Source organism: Melospiza melodia, chromosome 6 (assembly GCF_035770615.1).
Source record: "Melospiza melodia melodia isolate bMelMel2 chromosome 6, bMelMel2.pri, whole genome shotgun sequence".
Lineage (NCBI taxonomy): Eukaryota > Metazoa > Chordata > Aves > Passeriformes > Passerellidae > Melospiza > Melospiza melodia.
The window spans coordinates 61,364,335-61,377,785 of NC_086199.1; the positions used below are offsets into that span (position 1 = coordinate 61,364,335).

At 49.7% G+C, this 13,451-nt stretch overlaps 1 protein-coding gene across 1 annotated transcript in view; it reads right to left on the minus strand.

The window, feature by feature from the left end:
* The window catches only part of SLC22A18 (solute carrier family 22 member 18), a 58,580-nt gene that overhangs the window by 2,106 nt on the left and 43,023 nt on the right, over positions 1-13,451 (minus strand). Inside the window, exons 8-9 of the mRNA XM_063158637.1 lie at positions 7,008-7,109; positions 3,152-3,272 (exon numbers count right to left, since the gene is read on the minus strand). Coding sequence (XP_063014707.1) covers positions 3,152-3,272; positions 7,008-7,109 — 223 coding nt within the window. The remainder of the gene's footprint in view (positions 1-3,151; positions 3,273-7,007; positions 7,110-13,451) is intronic.

Consider the following 13,451-nt stretch of genomic DNA (forward strand, 5'->3'; position numbering starts at 1 on the left):
CGCAGCTCTGCCAGAGCACATGCTCACCTGCTTTGTCACAGCTATCCCGCCTTCTGCACCTTCCCTACTCTTTTTTCTCCCTCCCCAGCTTTTTTCCGTTCCTTTTTCCCATACCTGGCACGACCTGTGCCGGCTGGGAGCCGATCCTCCCCTCCCCTCCCAGATCTCCTCTGCTCCCGCAGGTTTCAGGGCTGGGTGCTGGCGGCTCTCCAGGACGGGCGACTCCTTTCCAGCTCACATCCTGTTGCCTCTCAGATGATGGTGCTGGCCCAGATCAGCCACACGCCCATGGGGCAATCGCGTTTAACCATTAGGTCACTGTCGCCAGCGGCCGCCGTTGAACCTGCAGAGCTCCAGCAAAGCTGGGGGGTTCAGCGCCCCAAGTCCTGCCTGGCTGCAAACTCTCCTCTCCTCAGGTTCTGATGCACAATAAAATCAGAGCACACGGGCCCGTTACGCACGGAGGCTCTGCTGGGCTTCCTGCCTCCCTCCCTCGGGAACGGGGGGATCTGTGCAGGAACAAGACCTCCATTCTTGGGGAAGGACCGGGGCTGACAAGGAGTGCTTGTGTGGATGCAAGTTCCCCTGGGCTCCGGGCTGCCCTCCCACCAGCTCATGCGTCCAGCTGAGCAGCACGTGCGTGTGGGGCTGGATTTTCTCTTCCTGCCTTTGAAGATGAAGAGAAGGAAAAAAAAAAATCAAAGGGAAACTAATTAAATCATTATTGCTACCTTTGCTTCTGCGCAAAGCCTGAGCTTTGAGAGCAAGCGAAGAGCAAGTGCCAAAAGCATCAGCCTCAGAAGGAAGTGACCTTGGATCGGATCTAAGGCAGGCTGATGGGTGCAGGGGATGGTGCCCTGCCACCTCCCACTGCTCCCTTTCTGAGACGCCTGTTTAAAATGAAAGCATGGGTGACTCAGTGTCTAGCGAGGGCGGACAGGCTACACTCCTGCAACGCCCCATCCATGCCAGCCCCGTGCTGAGATGGACACCTGAGCTCAGCCCAAACTCCAGCTCCTTCAGAAAGCCTCTTCCTGAACCAAAGAAAAACTTCTACAGGCTTCTACAGGCTGGAAGCTGACCAAAAACATCAGGGAATGACAGCAGCAAGGCTCAAAAGTGATGCTTCCAAAGGCAAATTCTCAATGTGTGACTTCCTTGCATTAGCTAAAAGTTGTTGCAAGGGAGTGCTGAGGTTTTCAACACAGCAACAGGAAAGCTTTTTCATAAAACCAGATTTCCACACTTATGGTAAGGGTTTCTAACGCGCCACCAAAAACCTCTCTTTGCAGAGCCGGTCTTGGGCTCACAGAGGAAGGAGCAGCCTTCAGGCTGCTGTATGGGTGGAGCAGCCCTTGTGGGTGCCACCCACGGCAGGGGATGGATGGCAGGCATTTCAATGGCTGCATTTCTCTGTGAGACACCCACGCCAGCACTGCTGCAGCTGCTGTGGAAGGGCAGCCTGCTGGCTCTGCTGTGTCAGGCATTCCTGCCTTCGCCCCGGCCCCTGCTCGGGTACTTCCAAAACAAGCACAGGACCATTAGTACCTCTTTCCCCATAAATATTGTAAGGAAAAAGCACAGTTTGAAAGGTGTGGGCCAGGAAGGAGTGGCGGAGACAAGGTTTTCCCCCAGTTCCCAGTGCTCCCTGCCAGAGCATCCCTCTGTGGTATGCCCAGTTTTGAGCCAGCTGTAGCTCTGCCTTTGTAGCAGCACTTGGCATGGCATCAGCCTGGGATGGACAGGCAGGGGAAAGCCCTCAGTCGCCCATGGCATCCCCGCATTACCTGCAACCTGCTCCTGAGCATCTGCACAGCTCTGCCTCCATCCTGCCCTGCAATCCCACCCTGGCAAAGGGGGACCATCCATCCCGCCAAGGCACAGGCTGGCCTAACAACATAGGCAAGCAGGGAGCAGGGTGAGGCAACTAAGCCCATTTTCCTCCCTGACCAAAGCTTGCCTCCGGGCTCCAAAAGCTAAGCACTGCTCTGGTTTTCCTCACAAAACCCCTTTGAGAAGAGCCTGGATGAATTCCAGCTTGGTTGTGTGTCCCAAAGCCCCTTGGTGCCCTTCCCCACTGGATCTCCCTCCCATGAACATTGCTCCAAGTCATGAAACAGCAAATTTCTCCCTGGCTGAGCAGAGGGGCTGATACTCTTCCTAGGGAAAGACTGGGGATAAATGGTCCTTACAGGTGGAAATATCCCACTTGAAAATCACAGGCTCCCAGCAATTGTAGGAGATGTGGTGGGTCAGCTCTACAAATAAACTATTGAAGTGATTTTCAGAAAAGCTCTTCACCCAGAAACATCTCAAAAGTGCTTTATAAACTTTGCTAATGGGCTGTGCAAAGTACAGCTCCCATTCTTGGTAGGGTCTGTGCAGAGGTATCTGCTCAGACAGCTGCTAGGGAAGATGAAGGGTGCAGACTGGCATCCCAGAAAGCCTCAGCTAAAGCAGAGACACTCTTGGGTACCTGGTCTAGGAGCAAACCCTGAGAGGGCTTGAGCAAAAGACACAAACCAGGTTAAGCCAGCTCCATCCCCGCACAAACTCAGCCAGGCTCCCATGACAATAATGTAGGCATATTTCCTTCATCAACAGAACTAAAGCCCCAGGTATAAAGATTTAAGTGTCTACCACTACTATCTTGCACAGGGAAATACAGGAACTCTCCTGAAACAAGGCCAAAACAGAGAGAGGGGGAAATTATTGCATCAGGTAAAGCATGATTGCAAACAGTAATCCAGAATCCCCTCTTGAGATACGCTAAGTCAAAAGGTGTGAACAAGCAGCCCTCTCTGACACTGTCACAGTGGAACAGCAGTGTTTTTTGGTTTTTTAAACATACTTTGGCTTTCCATGGAAAAGAGAGCTTGAGAAAGCCTTCCCTTTCTGTGCCCACCACTGTGGATGTCAGCAGGCAGCACAGGACAGAACAACCTGCCCAAGGCTGTTCAAGTCCATCCTGTATCAGCCCCACCATTCCTGTTCGTTCATCGGCTCTGCCAACACCCATCGTGTGCCCACCCAGATCTGGGTGTTCACCCACTGGTACCCCAGTGCTCCACAGCTGTAGTGGGAGCTGGGAAGTGCCCAATGGACTCAAAGCTGAGAAAACACCAGCCTGACCTTTTTTGAAGAGTCTTACCAGTGTCGGAGGGGGGCACGGCCTTGGTGAGGATGCTGTCGGTGATGGTGGCCAGCATGCTGAAGGCAAACACCAGCGGCGCTGCAATGATGCAGTAGTGCCACACTGTCCTCATCAGGGCCTAAGGGACAGCACACAACAGAGCACAGATCATCAAAGAGCTCACACGGTGACTTTGTGGCAAGAAACAACCTGGAGGAAAATCACGAGTCAAACCCATGACTTAGGGAAATGGTGGGAGCCACAAATGATACGTGGTGGTGCGGCTTTGGCCATTGTGGGGTCTTTCACAGCCTGCCATTTGTCTGCAGTGAATTATTCCAAGCATGCAGAGCAAACGATACCCTACAATCTGGCAGCACGTTTCCCCGGCACTGCTGTGGGTATTTTTAGCATCTGGGAATTAGTGACGTCCCTTCCCCCTGTCTTCTGTCTTGTGTCCAGCTCCCGAGGAAATGTTGAACAGCAGATGTATGTGGTGTACTTCAGGAAGCTTCCATTACTTATACAAAACAGCCTAGAGAAGGCTTTTTGGTTCATTATCATAAATAATTAAAACTAAACCGAGCCTGTCAAAATAAATGAGCATGGTGCATTATGTAACACCGTACCTTTGGGATTTCTAATCCTGTTCTGCTGCTTCCCTGCTAATAAATTCACCAAATTCAGTAATCTGGAATAGGTCTTCTGGCCATGAGTGCACATTAGCGAGCATAATTAGGGAGAGTAATGATTTTGTTATTGCACATATTCTTAGCGGAGACATCCCTCCAGCTGTTTAATGCTGAAACAAAAGCGGTGAGGCTCCCTAAGCTGTAGGGCTGGAGCGGCTCCCAGCTCATTCACAAGCCCTACTGGTCAAATGAATGGATTTCTCTGGGGCATGGAAAGGAAATTCCCCCTTTATTGCAAGTCTTCTGCCCTAACCCATGTCTCAAGGTGTGTTATTGTGGCTGGAAACTTCTGTCACTGGTTTAGCCAGAAGTTTCATTCTCTGGAGTTCTCTGTCCTAAAATCTGGTCCCTGCCTCTTGGCTACAGAAGATGGAGGAGCCCAGAGACATTGCTCACTAATGACTTGGAAATGTTGAGGTTTATTCCTAGTTCCCCTCTAGAGTTACACTCAGCCAGGTTTTTCTCCTCAAAGGGTCTCTTTGCTTACATTTTGTTTAAGATCTAGGCACTTCTGATTAAGGAACCAGAGAAGAAAGACAGAGGAACAGGTATTCGGTACATAAACAAAAGGAAGGAGACTAATTCCTTGCTAGGGCAAATGTCATTGCAGGACAACATTGCGGAGCTCATAGAAAAAATCAGTTTTAATCCCTCATGCTTTGTACAGACTCCCTCATGGGCTGGAGCAAAGAGCTGAGGCATATCTTGTGTCTCCTGTTAAACAAGGGGAAATGGCTTCTCACTTCCCAGGGGCTGAGGGAGAACTGAGCCAGGCAGAGCCCAGTCCTTGCTACTCCTCAGCTCTGGGTGGTGAATAGTTTTTTTGAGGTGAGCAGATCTGAAAGCAATTTTTAGGTGGGAGGCAGAATCAGGAGCCTCAGCAGACAACTCAAAAAACAAATGCCTGGGAAACGCAGGCAGGATGAGGTACAGCCGTGCCTTCAGACAAGGGGAAAACTTCCCCATCGCAACTGCCAAGCCCTCCCACAGCCCTGCCCACGCTCTCCCAGCTCACATCTGCAGATCAGACACTGGTTCTTCCCTCCTCTCCTTATCCAGGTGTTACTGCTGAACTCCCAGCCCACCCCTTCCCTTCTCCAGCTGCCTGTTGCTGGGAACATCCTGCAGCCTCTTCCCAGCTGCAGCACTGTCTGTCTGCTGCTGCCTGTGCCAGACTTCCAAAAACACCCCAGCCCACCTCCCCTGCCTGTGACACCAGGATGGGTTCTGGAGTGTCTTTATTAACAGCTCGCCTTTCTCCTCACTTCCATCCTTTGGGGCGGGGAGCTGCTGCGTGTGGAGGCCACATGCTGCAAGGGCACAGCAGGTGGGATGCTCCTCCACCAGCAGCTGTGAAGGATTAAAAGCTTCACCCAATAGTTCTGCATTTGGGGCTGCTGCTGTGACAGCCCTCATCCCCACCGAGACAGAAAGCCACCCCAGAGCGGATGTGTTCTTGGCAGCCACTTGGACAGAGCGCTTTTTAACAAGGCATCCCAGCTGCATTTGCCTATGAATAGCTGTCATGGGAAGTCACTGCTGACCCTTGTGCCCAGGCCCGTGCTGTTAGGATGTCCACAGCCCTCTGGGCTTGGCATAATTAGCAGCTCTAAGATGATTTCCCTTCCTGGCTCCTGGTTCTCCTCCCTGTGCAGCCAGTGTGAGCCTTCCTGCACTGGGACATCTGTGCTGCCCCGTGTGCCTCTCCACTGCCACCGAGGCTTTCTCTCCCACCTCCACCTGCCTCCAGCCTTCCCTGGAGGTCAGTGGCACCTCAGTGCATCAAAACCATATAATTCATGCTGCTGCTCTGCCTGATTCCCATGGGATCGGGCTTCAGCACAGGGATTCAGTCCCAGCAACACCTGCCCTGCACCTGGCTGGGGGTGCTCATCTCTCTAGATGGTATCCACCTTGGTCCCGCCTAATTGCTTCCACCCATGACCAAAACACAATGGGGAGCCCTTCAAAGTCCTTCCCAGGCCAAGTTCAGGAGCATCAAAGCTCTGTGCAGATGTCCCGTAAGAGGGCATATTGATTTCAGCCCAAAGAGCATGACACCAATTGGAAGAGACCCTTCCCAAGCATTCTACACCTGACAGAATCCTCTGGAGCCTCAAAAACCTTAAGGAGAGGGAGCATGCTTCACCTGCAGAGCCAAGCCTTGGTCTGCACCCATCTTCCCTTCACAGCCTCATCTCAGACACGATTTAGCTTCAGATTAGCTAAGGTGTGTAGGTGCCTCATCTCATCCATGTAGCTGGGAGCCACAAACCTCAACACCCTCCAGGACTTGGCCCTGACCTCCCCACAGCTGTGGTATGGTTGTGGGAATGGCACTCATCCTACCTGCAGCAGTGGGAGCACCACCCGTGTCCTGGCAGCAAGGCTCAAGGCCAAATCCTACAGGGAATGTTGAAAGGCTGATGTAGCTCAATTTTCTTTTGGGTCCAATGCACTGACAGGGACTGCAAGCACCTTCTCTCCATCCCCATGGGCTGGGCAGAGCTATCAGTGCCCTGAACGTGGCTTATCTGAGCAAACACAGTTCCCAGCACAGCTACCTACATCCACTCAGTTTTCCAATTACTGTTTGAGATTGGCATCAACCATCACCGGTGTGGACACAACCAGCAACAGCTAACATAATTTATCCCAAAATGGAGGAACAAAATTACTGCCTCGCTACCTCCTAATCCAAATGCTCTCGTGTTGGGGGATTAGACAAAAATAAAGCCCCAGAAGGAGAGGGCACAACCTCTGCTGTCTCACTGCAATACACAATTGCAATGATTTTTCCCCACCATAATCTTCATTTACTTTCTGGGTAGTCCAGGAAATGCAGTTGCTGACAAGACCAGGCCAGGATTTCTGTGCAAATCTGGTGACTCAGGAGGGACGTAGCGAGTTTCAGTGCAAGATTAATACAGTTTTTAATCCCCATAACTATTACTCACACGGCTCTTTATCACGGCTTGGCGCAATGCTGACGTTGAGCGCGGCCCTGTTTGCGCAGAGGCCCAGCAGAGCTGGTTCTCCCTGCCCTGAAGACCACCCGAGAGAGCCAGAGGTGGCATTTCCAGGGGCAGAGCTCGCAGCCAGGTCTCACAGACCTTGTGTCACTGCTTGTGATGCTATTAAAGGCATTAAAGGCCCCATGGGTGACTTCCCACCCCACTTACCATTCCCAGGCCCACGCAAGCGAAGACGAAGACGCTGAGTCTGAGCAGGGTCATCTCTGAGCAGCGACTGGCGAGTTTCCCAACCACCAAACCCTGGACAACCTGGCAAAGAAACGCATAAGCACCATTAAACCTGATATAACATAATAATTTAAACAAACTCAAAAGAGAATTGCTACTTTCTTCAAGCAAACAGGTTCTTCCATCAGGGTTTCTCTGACAAAGAAGGACCTCATTGTCACAGTAAATGACGGGAAGGTGTGATCCATTATTTCAAGTGTTTTGCTTTCTAGAGAGAGATCCATCCCATCAGATGGAAGTTCTACTCAGGGTGCATGCCTGAGTTTACCATCACTGCCTACTCAGCAGCAGTGACTGAAACTTTCTAAAAAGGCTTGCAGATACAACTTGTGATGTGTTTGTGAAATGCAGTCAATGTTACGGTCTTCACTCCTGGCAGCTCCTCTCAAAGAAAAACTGCACATTTGTGAGCAAAGGAGGAAAATGTCTGTACCTTCGCTTGCCATTATTTTAAACTATAAATATACAAATTGGGTGGTTCATAATTTTTAGGCAGGAAACAAGTATGACGGAGATGCTAATATCCAGTCCCAGCAGTACACACAGATGTAAAGGATGGGAACTGGTTCTACAGATTTTAAACAAAAACTGGGGGGGAGGGAGAGGGAAGGAAGAGCAAAGTATTAAAATCCCAGAAATTATTTAACTTTTCCAGCACTTTGCAGAGCACGGATTCCCTCTTTTATTTATCTGTTCAGCATCTCCCATACTTCAGGTGATCCTGGCCCAAGTGGACATGAGAGGAGAGAAGCTGGAAGAGATCATGGTTAAACAGTCTGACTTCAATACAGGGAAGGGACTGATAGGGATCTATTGAGTTTCCCCTGCCTTGAAAGGCTTTGTTTGATCCAAATGAAAACCCCTCTGACTTGAAAGGAAAGCTCTAGTTCAAAATGCTTTGTTTCACTTTATTTCTGTGGCAGTCCAACCTGGAGAAAACTTCAGTGGTCTGTTTGGACCAGGAATGACACTACACTACACTCAGCCTTGTTTTGTTAGTCCTTAGGCAGAAATCCAAAGTCAGCTGAAAGGAAATGAGTGCAAAATAAATCAGAAAGTAAGTTATTAAACAGAAAAGATATGCTAATCTATAATAACCAGCTTTAAAAAAAAAGACAAATAGCAATAAAGTGAAAATGAAGTTGACATAAAGAATAATAGCTACAAAATGAATATATTTCCAACAGCATACAACTGAATGGAAAACCATCAAAATTCAGCCCTTCACTTTGCTTCAGAGCACAAAGGATTTTTGACACGAGGGCACGTCACACCAAGAAGACATTCTGGCTCCTTTTTTGTCATTGTCCCTGCCTTTGGCCAGGGCTTGAGAGCTTGGCTCACGTGTGCCCAGCTGCCACGTGCCACTGGCACGGCTCTGTGTGTCCTTCCTGGGTCATGGCACCTGTCAAGCAGCCTCTGGGACAGGAGGGCCTGCTGTGGCACGAGGCCTGGACAGTGCCTAGGGTGACCTGAATCATCCTGACCAAAAGCCCTGCCATGAGAGGAGGCTGATACCAGCCCCAGCAGCTCCTACTCCCGGGGTGGGTGGGGAAACCACTGAGTGACGCTCCATTAAGCTGAGTGCTCCAAAAAGGGAGAATCATCATTAACTTTTTGCAACTTCCCAGTCCCTCCTACAGCTGGGGCTGTGCTGAGTCACATGGGATGGGGGCTGAGCCTTGTCACAGGGCACGGATTGACTCAAGGGTGGCATCACCCGAGCCCCAGTTGAGCTCTGCTGAGCCATTGGAGGAAAGGAAACATTTCCCAATTTGCCCAGACTTGAATGGCATATTTTATTGGGATACACCGTGCAGGCACAGCCCAGTCCCTGCCCTTCCTTGAGTCATTAGGGTATAGCATCAGCAATGTCCCTGGTCTGGTGGCCATGGGAGTGGCATTCCCAAAACCACTGCCATCACTGCACAGCCCCTGTGGGAAGGCAGCAAGCACCACTGCAGCAGAGACAGGCTCTGAGCAGGCAGGAGCTGGGGATGTGCAGAGTGAGCTGTCCTCAGAGTCAGCAGAGCAGAGATGGTCCTCGTGACAATGCTGGCATCCCCCATGGGCTTTCCCACCACTCGGACTGTGGCAATGAAAAGCTCAAGGTAAAACATCCCTGCTGAATCAACCAGCTTGGCAAGGGGACTATTTCCAAGGGCAAGAATGAGCCCAAGTCACCTGCTTTCCCCTTGGGGCAGGGCAGCAATCCTTAGGTTGTACAGATGGCAGTCCCCCCACGAGCTCTCTGGGCTGCCTGCCTTCCTCCCCAGCAAGGGCACTGCTGATCCAGCCATGAGGCCCAGGCAAGGCCCATCACCCTGATTTTGGACACAAAGCCTTGATTTAGGCACTAGATAATATTTCCAGTCACCAGTAAGTCTGGCCTCACTTTCCAGTCTGAATTTAGACCTGAAAACCCATTACTTCCAGCCTGAAATTTTCCCTGAGTGCAGAGCTCCTGGGCTGGCATGAGCAGGAGGTGAAAGGAGGCTCATGTGCACTCTCCCATGTAAGATTTTGGACATGTGCTGCTGGTTTACCAGAACATAGCGGGGACATTCCAGGTGACTTGGCCATCGCCACTCCTATGGATAAGCTCTGGTAGCTGATAAAGGGAATTTATCCTTATTTTTATTCTTACTGGTGTGTTCTGGGCTTTTTCCTTACACATAAATTCCCCTTGAGACCAACTGCAATGGGCCTTACTCTCCTGCATTTCATTTTGCCTGGATGGTGCTTGCCTTTGTAACCTGACCTCCTTTGAAGTCGGGGAAGAGCCAGTGTACCTGGCTGGAATGCCTTCTGCCATCAATAAACAAAAGAGAGAGGAAATTGTTTGCAAGTGAAATAACAGGCACTGCCTGTGGCTGTGTACATATGTCACAGGAAAAACCAACTCATCTTTTTTTCCGCCCCCCTCTCCTTCTTTGAAGGCAAATAAGTCTCCCAATAAATGCATAAGAACAGCCAAATCTCTGTTCATAATTTTCTGCATTCAGCAAGCTGGGGATTTGTTACACTAGTCCGGCAAATCACATGGAAAAATACCCTCTTGCCTCTATCACTGTGTTTGGTTTCTGGGAAAACAGCTGCTCCTCTTTGCTCAGAAAGGCCAATTACCCATTTGACTGTTAACCTCTAACAAATTTCAGGAACCCTTTCTTGCAGGATGGAAAAGACTATTTGGAAGTCCAAGGTGCTGGTTTTTGGAAGACTTTTGAAGCACCAGCCTTGCTGCACAGGGCTGCTGCTGAGCTGGCTGGCACCTGCAAGAAGCTGACCTCACCTGTGGAGGTCAGAGGAGCTGTGCAGATGCTCAGCTGCTCCTCTGAGCTCAGAGGACATGGGACTGTTGCTAAAGATTCCTCTATGAGCACCAATTCAAAGCCTGACAGAGCCCAGCAGCAAAATCAGTCCCCATTCACCTGCCAGCTTGGAACTGGAAAGCTGTGAGAAGGTCGGAGAGGCAGACACAGCAGGCCAGATAAGCTGGTACAGCCTTGCAGAGGAGATGCAGGGCCCCATCCCTGCACAGATAGCATGATTCACATCAGAAGCTGCCTCCCACGCCCTGGACCCGTATCTCGCCTTTGAAATTGTGCCGGCTGGCAGTTCCCAGGCCAGCCCAGCTGGGGAGGGACCTGCTGGGGCAGGGCTCGGGGGTCAGCACGGTCCAGGGGCTTTTCTGCATGAGCTGAACGTGTGCAAAGTCCATGCTGGGGAAAAGGGAGCACTTTTACTGACACAGCCATGCCAGAAATCGCTTGAGTCGTTCAGGCCTTGTGGAGGAGCAGGAGGGCGGTGGGACTGGAAGGAGGGATGATGGTGAGGACCAAACTGCTGAAGGCAGCACTTTGCCAAGCAGGGGGAAGAGGATGGTGTGTTTTGCAAACTCCAGCCTAATCGCTTTCTTTCCCCCTCCAACCCACCCCCTTGCACAGATATAAATCCTTCAAAGCGAGGAAACTGGAGAACTTTCTGTTTGTTGTTGCAAGGTCCTTTCACTAAGTGGGTTTCCCCCCCAGGCATACCTGGCTGTAATTAAATCCCTGGCTCTTTAATCATCTCTTTTGCTGTGTAGGGAGAAAAAAAAAAGCGAGAGGGACAGACTGGTGATAAGATGATACGCAATGTAAATCTCTCCTCCAGGAATCTCTCTCATCTTTTCAGGATCACTCCGTACCAACTTGTCCCTCCAGAAGCTGCACAGCTAGAGGTGGAGTTTGTATAACAATACAAATTTAAATGCAGTAAATAGAACAGATGTCTTATGATTTCTCGATCCTCAGGGTTATAAATATCTACCCCTTTGTCCCACCCAGAGTTTTGTTTGGTGCATTTTGCTTTGGGTTGGTTTTTTTTAGAGAAAAAGTTCTTAAAGGGAAGTTTCACCCACCCCCTCCCATGGTTTGAAATCTAAGCATCAGATGTGACTTCAGATATCAACTGGGGACTCCAGGTATTTCACTTGCTTAATCCTCCAGCAGCATTTTCCAAGCCACATACTACACCTGGAAGGTGTCCATGCTATCATCACACTTCAAACTAAAAAAAAAAAAAAAAAGAGTCTAGGTTCATTTCTGCCCATTACTCAAAATGAAATTATTTTAAACCATTATGAAATTAATTATTCTCTGGAGGGAGATGGAATGGCATTTCACGCTGCCAGGCATTCACTCTGAGGGAAATCTCATTTGCATGGCTGCTCAGATGAGAGGGCTCTGGAAGCCCAGCCCTGGAGGACAGAGGGATTGTGTCCCTGACGGGCTCTCATAACTCTTGCCTGGAGACCTACCAGTGATCAGATAAAGATGCTTCCAGCACATCATGAGCAAGGGAATCTCTGCAGTGGTGCAGAGGCAGCTCTCCTGCTGTCTGCCCTCCTCTCCTCATTTCATCATCTCCCACACTTCTCTTTACCTGGCACAGTCCCAGCTCATCAGACAGCCCCACACTTTCAGGCTACTTCAAGAATCACTGCAGAGACCTGGATTGCTTGAATCACCCCCATGTGCTACTTTCATTTCCCCATCTGTCCATTCATGCCTCAGTCATATTCCATTTTCTAAGCCACAGCTCTGTTTCCTCATCAGACATTTCTTGCCTCAGTGCTGTCTCACTGCCTTCCCACTCCCCTTTGCTGACCTTCCTGGCTGTGTCCTGACCCAGACACAAGCCCCCTTCCTACCCCCACTGCACTTCACCCTGCCCACACTTTCCCATGTCCCCTGCTGCTGGATGATGGTCACCACAGGATGAGGTGAGCCTGAGGAGCTCTGGATGGGATCCCTCAGCGATGCCTGAATTGGTGGTGTCTAAACTAACATCCTCCATCTGTGTCTCTGTGCTGATTCCCCATGCAAAGAGCTGTTTGGTATAACAATGACAAAGAATTTGAGTTGCCTACTTAAAATTAGGTGGACTGGCTCAAAGCCTCTCAAAATCTCCTCTCTAGGTACTCGGCAGCTGTCTTGAATGAGAGGAATGAGGAGAAACAGATTCTTACAGTGCACTGGCCACTTCTCACCACAGCAGGTCAAATGAGGTTGGGAAGCTGAAAAACTAGATTAAGCAATTGGAGCATAATATCCTTGAGGTGGGAGAGGAAGGCAGGAAGACACCATCACTATTTGAGTCATCCTGGGATTGCTGATCAGGCTGGGAAAGGGAGCTGCAACATTGCCTTCTGTAAGAGGAATATGCAAGCTTTGAGAATATTTAATTTAAAAAATAGAAACTACAATAACACAAAGAAATAATTTCCCCCTTAATTTCTTTAATGTCCCCTTCCAGCTATAAAAGTCCTTAAACACTATCTTTTTCAAGTCCAGGAAGAGATGCAACCATGGGGGACAGGTTTCCTCTAACAGAAGGGCTCAGGGCAAGTCCAAGGGGATGGGAAAATCCTCACAATGATTTACAGCAAGGCAAACTAAAGAGAAAAAAAAAATCAAAGCTGAGTATCTGGCTGATGAAATTGACTGAAAATTACACTGTATTCCTCATGAATAAAGCTGTCATTTACTCAGTGAAGTGGGGAAGCCAGTCAGCAGATATTAATCATCATTCACCTATCCAGATTGGTGGAATTCACTTGCACCCTAATCTGCATTTGTATCTCAGCAGTATCAATTCACTGTACAGCAGAAACAAATGCATCTGAAATGCCAGCTTGGGCAACACAAGCAGCTCTGGGGCTCAGCAGGACAGAGCCAGCACACCTCTATTCCCTGCAACCCAAACAGAAAGCAGCCATGAAACACTAACCCAGACACCACCCCCAAGAGATCTCTTTGGGTGGTTCTAGACAGATACCTGAAAGTAAAGACATGAATTCTAATGTTTTACAATAATTTA